The sequence below is a fragment of the Protopterus annectens genome, chromosome 10.part0 (genome assembly GCF_019279795.1).
Source record: "Protopterus annectens isolate FY-2018-M chromosome 10.part0, PAN1.0, whole genome shotgun sequence".
NCBI classification, from domain to species: Eukaryota; Metazoa; Chordata; order Ceratodontiformes; family Protopteridae; genus Protopterus; species Protopterus annectens.
Genome location: NC_056744.1, coordinates 312,837,944 through 312,855,575, shown reverse-complemented (window position 1 = coordinate 312,855,575; position 17,632 = coordinate 312,837,944). Strand labels below are relative to the sequence as shown.

At 37.7% G+C, this 17,632-nt stretch overlaps 1 protein-coding gene across 5 annotated transcripts in view; it reads right to left on the bottom strand.

The window, feature by feature from the left end:
- The window catches only part of SELE (selectin E), a 364,444-nt gene that overhangs the window by 342,627 nt on the left and 4,185 nt on the right, over positions 1-17,632 (bottom strand). For all 5 annotated transcript variants that reach the window (XM_044085188.1, XM_044085187.1, XM_044085189.1 and 2 more), the window contains 4 exons: positions 15,074-15,460; positions 12,317-12,424; positions 10,840-11,025; positions 6,438-6,623 (listed from right to left, as the gene is read on the bottom strand). In XM_044085188.1, the coding sequence (XP_043941123.1) occupies positions 6,438-6,623; positions 10,840-11,025; positions 12,317-12,424; positions 15,074-15,460 (867 nt within the window). The remainder of the gene's footprint in view (positions 1-6,437; positions 6,624-10,839; positions 11,026-12,316; positions 12,425-15,073; positions 15,461-17,632) is intronic.

The window sequence follows — 17,632 nt, the reverse complement described above, 5'->3', positions numbered from 1 at the left end:
GGCAATGTGACATGTTGATATCAGCTGGGGTGGTATTCTACACTGATATTGCTGTCTGAAGATATCAAATGGGTTAATATTAGAGTATGCAGATATCAGCCAGTTTAATATTTTACACTAACATTATTGCATGTAGATAACAGTACATAGTTATCAACTGTAATAACATTTTACACTGACTTTGTGATATATAGGTATCAGCCAAGACAATATTTTACACTAACACTATTATATGCAGATATCATGCAGGATAATATTTTACACTAATATCAAAGCATGCATATAACAGCTGGGATTATATTTTATACTGACATAGTTATCAATGAAGGTAATATTTTGCATTAACATTGTGGTATGTACATAACAGCTGGGATTATATTTTATACTGACATAGTTATCAATGAAGGTAATATTTTACACTGACATTGTGGGATGTACATAACAGGTTTGATTATATTTTATATTGACATATATATCAATGAAGGTATTAGTTTACACTGACATTGTGGTATGTACATAACAGGTTTGATTTTATATTGACATAGTTATCAATGAAGGTAATATTTTGCATTAACATTGTGGTATGTACATAACAGCTGGGATTATATTTTATACTGACATATTTATCAATGAAGGTAATATTTTACACTGACATTGTGGTATGTACATAACAGCTGGGATTATATTTTATACTGACATATTTATCAATGAAGGTAATATTTTACACTGACATTGTGGTATGTACATAACAGGTGGGATTATATTTTATACTGACATAGTTATCAATGAAGGTAATAGTTTACACTGACATTGTGGTATGTACATAACAGCTGGGATTATATTTTATACTGACATATTTATCAATGAAGGTAATATTTTACACTGACATTGTGGGATGTACATAACAGCTGGGATTATATTTTATACTGACATATTTATCAATGAAGGTAATATTTTACACTGACATTGTGGGATGTACATAACAGCTGGGATTATATTTTATACTGACATGGTTATCAATGAAGGTAATATTTTACACTGACATTGTGGTATGTACATAACAGCTGGGATTATATTTTATACTGACATAGTTATCAATGAAGGTAATATTTTACACTGACATTGTGGGATGTACATAACAGGTTTGATTATATTTTATACTGACATAGTTATCAATGAAGGTAATATTTTACACTGACATTGTGGTATGTACATAACAGCTGGGATTATATTTTATACTGACATATTTATCAATGAAGGGAATATTTTACACTGACATTGTGGTATGTGCATAACAGCTGGGATTATATTTTATATTGACATGGTTATCAATGAAGGTAATATTTTACACTGACATTGTGGTATGTACATAACAGCTGGGATTATATTTTATACTGACATAGCTATCAATGAAGGTAATATTTTACACTGACATTGTGGTATGTACATAACAGCTGGGATTATATTTTATACTGACATATTTATCAATGAAGGGAATATTTTACACTGACATTGTGGTATGTGCATAACAGCTGGGATTATATTTTATATTGACATGGTTATCAATGAAGGTAATATTTTACACTGACATTGTGGTATGTACATAACAGCTGGGATTATATTTTATACTGACATAGCTATCAATGAAGGTAATATTTTACACTGACATTGTGGTATGTGCATAACAGCTGGGATTATATTTTATATTGACATATTTATCAATGAAAGTAATATTTTACACTGACATTGTGGTATGTACATAACAGGTTTGATTATATTTTATACTGACATAGTTATCAATGAAGGTAATATTTTACACTGACATTGCGGTATGTACATAACAGCTGGGATTATATTTTATACTGACATATTTATCAATGAAGGTAATATTTTACACTGACATTGTGGGATGTACATAACAGGTTTGATTATATTTTATACTGACATAGTTATCAATGAAGGTAATAGTTTACACTGACATTGTGGTATGTACATAACAGGTGGGATTATATTTTATACTGACATATTTATCAATGAAGGTAATATTTTACACTGACATTGTGGTATGTGCATAACAGCTGGGATTATATTTTATATTGACATGGTTATCAATGAAGGTAATATTTTACACTGACATTGTGGTATGTACATAACAGCTGGGATTATATTTTATACTGACATATTTATCAATGAAGGGAATATTTTACACTGACATTGTGGTATGTGCATAACAGCTGGGATTATATTTTATACTGACATAGCTATCAATGAAGGTAATATTTTACACTGACATTGTGGTATGTACATAACAGCTGGGATTATATTTTATACTGACATATTTATCAATGAAGGGAATATTTTACACTGACATTGTGGTATGTGCATAACAGCTGGGATTATATTTTATATTGACATATTTATCAATGAAAGTAATATTTTACACTAACATTGTGGTATGTACATAACAGGTTTGATTATATTTTATACTGACATAGCTATCAATGAAGGTATTATTTTACACTGACATTGCGGTATGTACATAACAGCTGGGATTATATTTTATACTGACATATTTATCAATGAAGGTAATATTTTACACTGACATTGTGGGATGTACATAACAGGTTTGATTATATTTTATACTGACATAGTTATCAATGAAGGTAATAGTTTACACTGACATTGTGGTATGTACATAACAGGTGGGATTATATTTTATACTGACATATTTATCAATGAAGGTAATATTTTACACTGACATTGTGGTATGTACATAACAGGTGGGATTATATTTTATATTGACATGGTTATCAATGAAGGTAATATTTTACACTGACATTGTGGTATGTACATAACAGGTGGGATTATATTTTATACTGACATATTTATCAATGAAGGTAATATTTTACACTGACATTGTGGTATGTACATAACAGCTGGGATTATATTTTATACTGACATAGTTATCAATTAAGGTAATATTTTACACTGACATTGTGGGATGTACATAACAGCTGGGATTATATTTTATATTGACATGGTTATCAATGAAGGTAATATTTTACACTGACATTGTGGGATGTACATAACAGGTTTGATTATATTTTATACTGACATAGTTATCAATGAAGGTAATATTTTACACTGACATTGTGGGATGTACATAACAGATGGGATTATATTTTATACTGACATAGTTATCAGTGGAGGTAATATTTTACACTGACATTGTGGGATGTACATAACAGCTGGGATTATATTTTATACTGACATAGTTATCAATGAAGGTAATATTTTGCACTGACATTGTGGTGTATAAGTATCAACCAGGATGATATTTTACACTAATACTGCAGCTTGCAGGAATGAGCCAAGATGTCATTTTACTTTGCCAGAGCAGTATATAGGCTCATAGGTAATTGTTAGGCTAATGACCCCAGGGACCTTTTTAAGCTGGGTCATGCTTCCCAAGGTGAGAATCAAACCCTGTATCTTGTGCCCGTAAGATAAACATTTTGTAACATCATATAAAGATCACCCAAGTAATATTTTGTATTGGCAATAGCTGTATGCAAGTATCACCTAGGGTAATAGTTTACACTTATAATGTGCTATGTAGATATCAGCTGGGGTGATATTTCACATTTTTGTATGTCATTTTTATAAGATAACTGGTCTGAACCCACAGTATAAGTTACTGGTCAGAAAATATAAAAGGCAGTGGCATACCTCTCAACCTGTGAACATTAAAAATCACAGCAACATTCTTTAAAAATCAAAGCAAATGACCCAGAAGAGGAGCATGTTCTTATTTTTAGGACTCGAAGGTTTTAAGATACGTCATATATGTAGTAATAGGGAAACTTTGTTTAGGCTTATTTTGTTTATTTAATAGTATATATTTCCTTGAACAGGTCTACCTTTATGAGGAAAATTAGAAGAAAGTCAGTAACTCTAAGGGGATTAAGTCAAAATTTGAGGTACAAAATCATAGCACTATGCCTAAACCACAGCAAATGAGAGGTATGGGCAGTGCTAGTTCACACCTCTGACACACATCAGCTGTGGGACTCTGCAAGTAAGGAAATGACAAACTGTTCTTTTAGGATTGGTATTATTCAATTTACAGTATGGAAAGCTGATGTATAATCCACAAAGGTGAACTCTAAGTCTGGTCAGAGATCGACACCGTTACTGTGAGACATTTGGACTTCTTAGCAGTCTGGTTATATTACATGCTTCAGGGTGTCAGGTGATACTGTAATAGTAATCAGGTATCCAATCATAAAGCTGCATGCTGTACACTTCATTACTACCTTTTCTATTGCCTCACTGAATTGTTTTACTTCTGCAAAGCCCCAACTCCACACGGCAAATTTGTTCATATGGCTTGCAGTTAAAAGAAAGGCATCTTAGCAAGGAGCAAGTTACAAAAAACTCTATTTAGCAATAAATGCTTCGTAATTCCCTTTACATTCATTATTTTATATATTCTATTGTGCATAAATGTCCCCTGTTGAGTACATGGATTACAATATGGTGTGATATATTTAATTTAATTGCATTCATGTTTTTAATTAGAGGCTTTAAAGTCCTGAGTCCTGTGCTGCTGAATTATGCGAAGGCTATAACCCTTAGTCTGAGTAATATGTTTTTAAATGGCCTGCATGAGGCATCACAGAATGTACACCACTGTAAAGTACAAATGCATTGGTTTCTCATTAGCACAGATTCACACACTTCAATATTCTATTATAAGCCATTAAGCCCATGACACTAACAACTGTCAAGATATATAAGAAAGAGGTACAGTCACCTGACATTTGACATTGCTTTAACGATTAATGAACTCCACAGGGAAGGGAATAGTAGTGGTCAATGGGTACATGCTGGGTACATCTTATAATATCAGTGGTGAATGAAACACCCTATGGTCCCCTCTAATAACATCACTGGCTACATGTTTGAATGTCAATAACTCTTCCTACATCAGTAGTCAATGGCATATAAGGTGGGTGGCTCCTATGACATCAGCAGCTGATGAGTTATGACATGGGGACTCAAGAGCTGATAGGGTACAATGTGGGTGGGTCGTATGACATCAGCAGCTGTTGAGTTATGACATGGGGACTCAGGAGCTGATAGGGTACAATGTGTGTGGCTCCTATGACATCAGCAGCTGATGAGTTATGACATGGGGACTCAACAGCTGATAGGGCACAATGTGAGTGGATCATATGGCATCAGCAGCTGATGAGTTATGACATGGGGACTCGGGAGCTGATAGGGTACAATGTGGGTGGGTCATATGACATCAACAGCTGATGAGTTATGACATGGGGACTCAACAGCTGATAGGGCACAATGTGAGTGGATCATATGGCATCAGCAGCTGATGAGTTATGACATGGGGACTCGGGAGCTGATAGGGTACAATGTGTGTGGCTCCTATGACATCAGCAGCTGATGAGTTATGACATGGGGACTCAACAGCTGATAGGGCACAATGTGAGTGGATCATATGGCATCAGCAGCTGATGGGTTATGACATGGGGACTGAGGACCTGACAGGGTACAATGTGGGTGAGTGCAGTTACACTGGAGATAACAAAGATTGCTCCTGTTACACTTGTGGTATTTCATCAGTGGTTGGTGGGATTACTATATTTTAATGCTTACTAAATTATTGCTCACTGAAGATGTGATAATTTCAGTGCATGCTAGAGTAGTCACTGATAAATGACACTTTCTGTGTGAGTAACAGTGACAATTTCAATATGCTTTATGTGGCCTGAACATTATGGAAGTGAATATTGACAAAGGTTACTATAAAATAGTTTCCTGGTCAGTTTAAAATGCTGTATGAATGAAACAATTTATTTTCCATTTAGAACTATGCAAGGATTACCTAGACAGTTCTAGAAGATGTTTCTTAACTTCACATTTAGGTATTTCATTGTTCCATTTTCCTTCAGAAAGGCAATGGAGTGTCTCTGATCCTCTAAGCTGGAAGCCCACAGGGCAGCTGAATACACATGATGAATTGTAAAAGAAGTTTCCATAAAGTGGTTACAATTCATAGAGCTATGTTCGGGTGCCTTAAGTTCCCCACAGTTTAGAGCTAAAAAATAACCAGCAACACAGCATTAGGAAAACGATGTGTCACCTCTACTGATACAAACTTTGCAGTTGTCATGCCTTAACATCCAAATCATCTTCTTTTGTTTAATGTATTTAACTGTCAGCTACTTGCATGTACCTCTGTATTATACAGCTGGACAGTGACATCGTAATTAAATATAATAAACATTAAATTTGTAAAGGTGCAAAATATCAAAAATTGAAATAATTATGTTGACTATGCTGTTATCTTAGGTATGTGTTATATAGATAGATAAATAGATGTATGTGTGCACATTTCTGCTTTTCTCATTTACCTCTGCATGTGGGTTGCTCGCCATCCCAGGTCCCGGATTCACCACATTGCATCTTCGGTGCTCCATGCAGAAGGAAGCCATCATTGCAGCTGAAGTTGCAGATCGAGCCATAGCGGAAGTCACCAAGGGGGGAGGAGCAGTGCATATTCATATGATCTGATTCCACCAATCGGCTACATTCTACAGCTATAAAATAACACAGGAGAGGTAGTCAGGTCAAGAGGGCTTCCTTTAATAGGATTTATGAACTCTTCCATGAAAATATTTTAAGTTTGGTGTCATTGCATGCTCAAAAATTAAATACATAAATAAATAAAATTGCAGTGTTCTACAAAATTTTCTGTCAACTCCAGTTGTTATTTTCACTGTCTTCTGGGGTTATTTGAATAATATGTCATTTCGGAGGCTTTATCTGTCAGTTTGTAAATGTAATGTTAAAAATCTTAAGTATTTTTTATCACAATTAGAGAAAATTTGGACAAAGCAATAGTCATACTCCACTTTAGCCATTTGCTCTGTTACTTTATAAAAGATATAAGGAATTATAATGGTTTGTTTATATTTTGTTAGCCAGGATGTCCAGCCCAATTTATGCCAGAGGCCTGGGTGTATTTGAAATAATAATTCATATATGTTGGTAGGATAATGCATACATAAATTTGTTCCAGCAGCAAATTAATATAAATCTTTTTCAAACTCTCCTCTACTGATGCTGTTTGGAATTTCCTTGAGTTTATATGATTATTGAACATCCTAGTAAATACAGATCTTTGTTGTTTGTACTTCCTTAGAAAAAGGTTTCCATTGTACACAACTCTTCCATCAAACAGACAAACAAATTCTTCTTGAGACTAGTGTTACATTTCAATCTATAATCTCAGTTTTGTCCCCCTAATTGTTGTTTGTGTTGCTAGTTTCCTAATAATCAGACTTTTAGTAACACAAAAGTATTCCAATGCAATTGTGCGGACCCCTCCTATTCTATGTATAATGAGTCTTCCTGCTCAGTTTCTGGGTTTTTTTTTCTTTTTTTTTTTTGCAAATCTTTGAATTTGTTGATTTGTGATAAAATGTTTCTTCTCATAGTGAAATGGACTTAAATGTCCAGATCTACTGCATAATCTGATCTTTTGTTTGTGTATGTATTAACAACATCTATATATCTAGCTATGCAAATTCATGTCTATGCAGGTATGTGTGTATATCTCTGAAAGTATTTGTACATGCATATGAAACCATGTATCTATATGTTTGTATGTATAAATGTATGTATTCTATAATCTCAGTTTCGTCCCCCTAATTGTTGTTTGTGTTACCCGGAGACCATCCAGGTGCAATTAACCATAGGCAAGACTGCTCTGCAATTTGTAGCATGTTACAGGCCACCCTCTCAAACTCAGGAACCTCACATGGCCTTCCTGAAAACAATGGAGGGGATAAATGTATCTCCAAACACCATCATACTAGGTGACTTCAACTACCCTAATATAGACTGGGAACACTACTCAAGCCCAAACACTCTAGCCCAAAGGTTCCTGGAGTTCATAAACTCAAATGCCATGGAACAACTAGTCACCATCCCCACAAGAGGAGAAAACATACTTGATCTCATCATCACGAACATGGGATCACAATGTTCAACACCGGAAGTATACCCCTCACTGGTGAGATCAGATCATAAACTAATCTCGCTGGAGGTCCTCATCCCGCCCCCACCTGAAACAAAAAGACCACAGTGAAAACTTCTCAAAAGCCGACTTCACACTTCTAAAAACTAGTGTGGTCTCCTTTAAGGCCCCTGAGCCAGTGGTAAACATTACTCAAACCGCTGAATCACTTACAAATGCCTTCTACCAGCACCTACAGGACTGCATGGATCAGGCAATCCCAAACAAAACTAAGACTCTTTGTACCAAAGGCAAGCGTCCAGTCTGGTGGACCCCAGCCATAAACAAGCTCTACAACAAAAGGAGGAAGCTACTACAAGATAGAGCAAAATCCTTGAAAGGTAAGACACCTTTGATCATTATAAGTAAAAACTAAGAGCTCTCATAAAATCATCCAAGGCAAATTTTGAGAGAAAAATCGCCAAGGATTCAAAAGACAATCATAAGGCCTTCTTTAGCTATGTTAGAAACCTAGGAGGAAACTCCCAGATATGCTCAGAATTAGTTCAAAATGATGTGAAGATTACTGAACCTACACACATTGCCAACATACTGGCTGACAGGTTCAGTGCAAACTTCTCCCCTCCCCAAAAGGAGAGATATCTATACCAGAGGATTGTAGCCCCCAAACATCTCCAACGCCCAGGTGAGAACTGCTCTCTCCAAAGCAAAAACACAGCATCCATGGGACCGGATGGTGTCCCGGCTGTGTGCTCCATGAACTCAATGAGGAATTAAACCCGCAGTTAGGACAGCTGTTTAATCTTAGCCTCACCTCAGGATACGCACCCAAGGAGTGGCGCATGGCGACTGTGGTCCCACTTCACAAGGGCGGTGCCTCCACCGACCCTGGAAATTACCGTCCCATTAGCTTGACAAGCCTTATCTGCAAAGCCATGGAGAGGATCATAATGGAACTCATAAATAAAGACATAGGGAACTTGCAGACTTTGGATCCAACCCAGTTTGGCTTTGTCAAAGGCAGATCATGCCTTTTAAACTTGGTTGACTTTTTGAGACAGTCACCAAGGCCATTGATGAGGAAAGGCAGTCCATACAGCCTACCTTGACCTGGCAAAGGCCTTTGACACAATACCCCACTCAGGTATCATCAAAAAACTCATCAGCTTGAATGTAAACCCATACATCACAAGATGGGTTGCAAACTGGCTAAGTGACAGAACCCACAGGGTCAGAGTTGCTGGAGCCATGTCAGACTCAAAGCCTGTCACAAGTGGTGTCCCACAGGGCTCAGTCCTGGGTCCACTCTTGTTCGGCATCTACTTTTCTGAAGTACAAGCAAACACAGGAGGGTTATGGCTGACAAAGTTTGCAGATGACTGCAAACTGGCGCCATAGTCGAAAACACATCTGACACAGATATCCTTCAGAAGGGCCTCACAGAAACGGATAACTGGTGCCAGAACCATGGCCTAAAGTTAAATGCCAAGAAATGCATAGTCATACCCTTCGGGAAAAACAAGGTTACCCCTAGCTACCATATAGGTGGCAATCCACTGAGCACAGAAGAAGTCATCAGGGATCTGGGGACCCAGGTTGACAGTAGCCTTCGCTTGACACTCATGTTGCTAAAGTAGTTAGGAAAACCTTCTACATTGCCCACCTGATCATGAAGGGATTCACATCTAGATCAAGGGAGGTCATCGCCCCTGTACTCATCACTCATTAGACCTATGATTGAGTACAATGCCCCATTCGGAATGTATCTGACCAGACACCTGCAGCAGCTGGAAAGGCCCCAAAAGTTCCTCACCAAAAGGATAAAGGGTCTCAAAAATATGTCTTATGCTGCCCGACTGAAAGAACTCCAGCTCTATTCAGTCTCATACCGCTTGCTCAGAGGTGACCTGTGCCTGACATATAAGGCCATGTCAAACCCTGATTTGATGAATATGCTTCACCTCAAAAATCTAGATCCCTCAGAACCACAAGGGCGGAGACTTAAACCTTGACACGGTTATTAATAGAACATGCTGGAGGGACAGATTCATCACCCAGAGACTCCCTATGCTGTGGAACAAAATCCCAGTACATGTGAGGCAGAGCACCTCGCTGGCCTTGTTCAAGAGGAATCTTGACCAATGGATGGGGGATCGCAGATATACCCCAGGGATTACTTCAGTGTCACTGCTTGACAGAGGCACAGCAAAATAATAGGCATAGTTTTATTCAAACTAAAGGGGTGGCGAAAGCCAAATAACTATGGGCTAGGCTTATAAATGCCCTTGGTCAGATAGCCTAGTATGAACCTATGAACCTATGAACCTATGTATGTATGTTTGTATATATACATGTGTATCTATTAAACCAAGTGAGTGCGTGCAACTACCTATTTATGTTTTATATCTGACAAATACATGACCCTTTGTATGATGCATGCATATATGCTACTGATTATATGAGCATATATGTTTATGTATCTGTATGTACATATTTATTTACATGTATAAAAGTATGTGTTTGTATATGTACATAGCTACATACTCAGAGTTGTCCTGACATGTAACTTTGTGCTAAAATATTTTAATTGCTAACTTTTAAACTCACATTTGCAAACTTTAGTATTAGATGACCCCAAGAAGATCAAACAAACTTACTTCATTCATTCATGGTTTTTGTAGTGTACAGGTCCAAGAGAAATTTGAAGCAATATACAATAATGCAGCTAAATCAGTTGGTCTGATTCTGTACTGAAAAGGTGTGTAAGTGCTTACCTGTGCAGGTAGGCATTGGTGCAGTCCAGTTCCCCAAGCCAGAGCAGTATGTCTCAGCTTTTCCTATCAGAGAGTACCCTTTCTTGCAGCTGTGTTTGCAGCTGGATTGATAGCTGAAGTTGCCGTTTGGATGGTCACAGTCGTTGATGCCATTTTGAAGTTTGGTTAAAGTAGTGCACGTCACAACTGGAGGGGGAAATGGTCACTTGCTCAGTTAATCACATTGCAGCAGGCAGCACACTTCATTTAAAAATTTGCCACATTTGAAATCATTTCTCTGTACCTGAAGAACCAGGTAGCAAGCAAAAAGCATATCTGTAAGACGTGTCTGTAAATTTGTTGCGATGATTAAAGAAAGGCCAAACTGAAAAAGTAAAGAAAGGCAAAAGCTCTTCTCTGTATGAACTATGGCTGAGCAGTGGACAAACATATCCAACAAAATTAAAAAGGACATTAAACACACATGTGGTGCATGTCAGGAGGTGGACAGAGGCTTGCCTGAGGTCTTCTGCAGCAGGTAAACATTGGTTAAGGCTTGGGCATGACAGATACCTCCTGGGTGCCCCTCTTACCATAAATCCTTACCAGTTATGCACACCTCAGGATGGCAGCAAGAAACCATGGATTATGAGGCAGCATTTTCTACCTTCTTTAAATGATTACAGTGGGCAGATTAACAACCATCCCAATTGTTTATTTGTTATTTATTCATATTTATTTACATTTTAGTAATCAGATTACCCTTACTGGGTATGACCCATTTTCTGAGAGGACCTAGTGAGACAAGCTGAGGAATTAGCATCTTTGCAGAAACTATTATTTAAGCTGATAAACCATCAATACAGCTTTGTACAAATATCATATACATTTCTAGAAATATCTGACCTTGTCTTTGATGATATTGACACAGACTTCAAAATCAATATCTATAAAGTGGTGACTATGAAAGCCAAGTAATAGAATGCATTTCTGAAACTCCGAGTTTCTGAGTTGAAATGAAAAAATAGATTGTATGCAACTTGGAATCTAAGATTCTGATTGTAAGCTCAAAACAGAAAGTTTCTAAAATGGCATTTGATAAGATGTTTTGTTAAGAATGAAATTACAGTAAACTAAAACTGAAAACTAGATGCCATAAAATTAAGATTAAGCCACTAATGGTCAGTTGGGGATAGAAATCACAATGAATGTGGGAAAAGCTGGAATGTAATACAGAATAACTGTTAGAAGAATATGCGGACATACATTAAGGTATGCCATATTAAGTGAGGTGATACAACATCTATAGTCATCTGTTACAGGAGATGTTGTGGGAAGCTTGAAGATGATGTCTGGTGAATAAGCTGCAGGCCAAGAAGTTTAAATCGAAATCTGTGATACGTTAAACAAGGTGAAATTAAAGTCCAGCTAAGTTCACAGGCAATATAAAAACTGCATGCACTGTCTTGGTAAATGGGAAGATGACTTATTTGCTTACCATGTTCACATTCAGGACCATAAAACCCTTCATAGCAGATGCACCTGTGGCTATTTATGCTTTCCACACACTCGCCATGCCCACTGCAAGAGCTGGAATTACAAGAAGCTTTAAAAGAAAATAATACAGTGTCATCAGTGAAAGCTGAGTGTTAACAAATGAGGATGTAAGAGCTTTTTCAATATAAAAAGTAAAAACACATCTGTTTGCATATATTAAAATAAATTGTAAAGCTTGAGCAACTAATACAACATTTTTGGTCCAGCCTGGATATTATTTTATTTAAGGAGACCAACATTTCATTGCTATCATTCAGTTTTTAGTTTTGTTGGTAATCAAGGAGCTTTTAATACATACACTAAGGATTAACAGTTGTCCTGGAGTTCTTTAAAGACATAAGTACTGCCCATATACATAACAAGTACAGTAGTTGTTCATGCAAATGCAGCCTTGAGAAAGGTTACTCTGTGCATCTGCTGCACCATAATCCCGAATGCATAAATAAGAAGGCAAAAGGCATTTAGCAATCACGTACCTGAAATAGTATGTAGAGTGTTATACATTCATAATCCTTTCTATATTTTGTTTTGGGGTAAAAAGAATGACCATAAAGCTCACCTGTTATTCACAATGCACGTGAGTGTGGAAACTCAGACTGCAAAAATATGTCCAGAAAGGTGCATGTGTGACGGATCCCCCAAACCAGGATGAAGTCCCACTGTGCATTTGGAGTTTAAATGTGGGTGAAGGTTTCAAAGCACACTGCTGATGAATATGGCTCTATACATTACACTATCTGAGGGAGCTGTGCTGACAAAAACGTACATAAACACCTGTAACTCAGGTAAGTAGAATCAAAGTAGCTCCCACTTTCAAAATGTAGCAATGAGACACTGACAACAAGTATGGAACCATCTAAAGTGTTTTTTTTCCTCTGTTCACCTTTGTTTCTTTCATCCACACATTATTTTTTCATTCTCACCTAATTATATAATTTAGGGTCATAATGTAAGCAAGGCCTAGCCCTGTGCACACTGGGTGCAAGGCAAAGCAACTAATCCTACAAAGGCCATCAGTCCATGGTAGGATGCATGCATACACACACAGACAGACACACACACGCATACATACATACATACATACATACATACACACACACACACACACACACACACACACACACACACACACACTGTTACAGAAACTTATACATAGCACTTGTACACAGACAATACACACACACACACACACACACACACACAAACACACACACACATTGTTACAGAAACTTATACATAACACTTGTACACACACACACACACACACACACACACACACACACACACACACACACACACTGTTACAGAAACTTATACATAGCACTTGTACACAGACAATACACACACACACACACACACACACACACACACAAACACACACACACATTGTTACAGAAACTTATACATAACACTTGTACACAGACACACACACACACACACACACACACACACACACACACACACACACACACACACACACATACACACACACACATATTGCTACAGAACCTTATACATAGAGCTTGTATACACACACACACACACACACACACACACACACACACACACACACACACACTCACAATTCTGATGAACATCATTTTCAAAGTGTTATGTGTTTGGATCGGAAAGGAAACGTCTACAGCCATTGAAAACCCACACTGATGCATAGAGAATGCATGGGTTCCATACATAAGGCACCCCAGCCAGGGAGCCCAGCATGATGACACAGCAGCTAACCATTGTACCATTGTTGGGCCTGCACTTACCTCATCCATGCTTATAACCAAGATGCACATGTGTATATATGCTTCATTTTAAGAAAGCTTAGGCAGTAATTTCTATGCCATTCTATTACAGAGCATTATGGTTAAGGTTCTTGCCTCATAGACACAAGGTATAAGGTTTGATTCTAGTTTTGTATTATTAGCTAGGATTAAAATGGCCCTTCAGGCCATTTAGTCTAGTGTTCACCTATAAACCCTGATGACATGTGAGCAGCATTTAACCCATCCAGCACACCCATTTTTTTTTCCTTTGGGAGAGGTGACACCTTTCTCTACCTACAGACCCAGTCATCCCACAAGAACTTTCCTGTGTTTATCTCAAACGTTCCTAAATTCCTAGATTTAGCCCAGTAACTTTCTCAGGAAAGCAGTTCCATAACTCTACCAGTATCCATGTAAAAAAGTTTCTTACATTACACTCAAATATGATGAATAGCAAACATAATGTCATCAGACTGTTAGCGTACAGAATAGTGGTGGACTGCCATTATGGGTGTAGTTAATGTCATCTGGGACTGCCATTTTGGGGTAGTTAATGTCATCTGGGACTGCCATTTTGGGGTAGTTAATGTCATCTGGGACTGCCATTTTGGCTGTAGTTAACGTCATCTGGGACTGCCATTTTGGGGTAGTTAATGTCATCTGGGACGGCCATTTTGGGTGTAGTTAATGTCATCTGGGACTGCCATTTTGGGGTAGTTAATGTCATCTGTGACTGCCATTTTGGGGTAGTTAATGTCATCTGGGACTACCATTTTTGGGGTAGTTAACGTCATCTGGGACTGCCATTTTGGGGTAGTTAATGTCATCTGGGTCGGACAGCAGATCAGCACTTTCCTTGGGAAAATATTTTGTAACTTAGTACCTTGTATCAATTTAAACAACTCTTGAAATAGTTCCAATAAAAATACCTGTGTAGCAGAGAGCAGCCTTCTGTTTTGTGCAGCTTATATCATTCCACATCCCAACAGAACCATTTCGTTTGATATAAATCTCCACACAATCTTCATTATTGTTACTGTTATTTGGCTCATCTTTAGCCCAGTTTCTGGCTTCCTTAATCAGTGGGCGTTGGGTTCCTATCCATGTCCAGATGTTATTTATTTTTCGGATCCCAATCCAGTAATACCCAGGATTGTATGGAATGACTTCATTCAAATAATCATTTTCTTCTTTATTTTGTATAGCAACTAAGGCTGTGTACTTTGTTTCACACCATTGTTTGGCTTTCTCATAAGTCATGTTGGTATCCGAATAATGGTACGTCCAGCTGTCAGCACTCCTCAACATCATAAGTCCTGCAGCAAAAAAAAAAAAAATAGAAGCATCTTGTCAGTCCTTAAACAGTAAATGTAAACACAGATACACACACATAAACACACAACCACCCAGACAGAGAGAGAAGGCACCCCAGTCAGGAACACAGCCTGTCCATAAATCTCAACCTCTTAATGGAAGAAATCTGGACAAAGTCATAAGTAATGCGGGGACAAAGGCCCAAAATAGGGACACTTTTTAAATACTGCTCTTATAAAGTTAGAAAGTTGATAGAATAACAGGTTTTATATAACATGTATTTTCTTAATGGTATGAAGTCAGAAACTCAATTGTCTGTCATTATTTTCTGACTTCAGCCCTCAATGATGTGCAAGCGATTTTCCAAAAAAAACCCACAATTTTATGAGAAACAAATCAAAAATATGAGGCAAAATCTGGACATTCTGCAAAAATCTCAACATACAGTTGAGAGGTATGAGGCTGTCTAACTACACACACACACACACACACGTACAAGCACATGCACACACACACGTACATGCACATGCACACACACACGTGCACATGCGCACACACACACACACACACACACACACACACACACACACACACACACACACACACACACATGAAGACACACACGCATATGTACAGACACACAAACACACACACACATACAGACACACAAACTCACACACACAGACATACACATGCACGCACATGCACACACACATGCACACACATACAGTCACGCACACACAAAAATACATCAAGTTTATCTGGTTTATAGATTTGAAAGGGAAAACACTGTTCTATTAGAGGGTTAATCTCTAGTGTCCTCTGTCCCTTACCTTTACCATAAGCCTGACTGAAGCTATAGACCTGCCAAGTCAAAATCGATTAATTTTCTTTTTAATAAAATAACAATAGGCAACCCAAAGGTGTCGCATCTGACAAAGAGACTGCTTTCTGCAGATAACCCAGAACAGACATTAACGTTACAGAGTAAGGAGACACACCTGCAACACAGCTGCACTGCACAATTCCAGTGCTGCATCCATGCAAGAAGCACTGCCTTCACAGAAGGCAAACTGTGTGGTTATGTCACTCCAAGCAGGTAAAGGTGTACATGTGAATTTTACTTGCTGTCACTGTTCAGACTTAAAACATAGCCATGGATTTAGTCATTGATTGTAAACTCATAGAATTCAGCTGGTATTCCTGATTATACTGGATGTAGCAGGCCCATATAATGCAATCCCAAGCCTGCATCTCATCAGTTATGGTGTACGACAGTCCAGGTCACAGGGTAACTACTTGGACTTGCCTGTTGCAGAATGCAAGGTCTGTGGCATTTCTTCCTGGACACATGTGATTATCTGGCCACACATACACAGGTTAGGATCTCAGGAGTTAGATCAATGGGAAACAGTTTGCACCTTGTCGCGTGACTGTGCATCACAAGTACAAACTAGAGCTGAGGAGGTGCATATTAGACTTGGAAGTTTTAGTGCTATGCTTCTTTAAGTTGGTGAGTGAAATTCCAGTTCTGAGATGTTAAATATTTGTACCTTGTAACATTTTGCTGAGAAAGGACAGTCCTCACAGTAGCATCCTTTCAGCTTTGTGTTGCATTTTTGATTTTAGACATACAAATTATGGCAATAAGAAGCAAAATATTTACCCAGAATTGTAGCAATATTGCCTGACATGAGCATTCCTTGTTTAAAAAAAACTCTTTCTACATGTCTGTAGTGATTGTACCACATCCCTGATAAAATCTTACACTTGTAGTACACAGGACAGGTTTTCTGGGTAGAGCAGTTTAGAATTATCCAAAATGTCTGCTGTATTCTTGCTTATGAATGCACTTCATCATTTTGGAAAACATACTTCCCTTGTACCTGAATAAATTCCACCCAACACTCCCAGAAATAGAAAATTTGATGTCTGAGAACACATTGCAAACTTACACGATGCAAACTGATGTGGAAGAATCTTGATCCCTTTACAAAAGCTGTAAGTGCCAACTATACCTCATTTATAGATTGTTTCCAAAATACATTAAGATGAAGAACCATTATCTAGAGACTGCAAAATAAAATTGGGTCACTGACAATATAGGGCTTTAGTATCTAAATCTTGACACTGGAAATCACAACATGCAAATGACACTAAACTATAATGCAGGC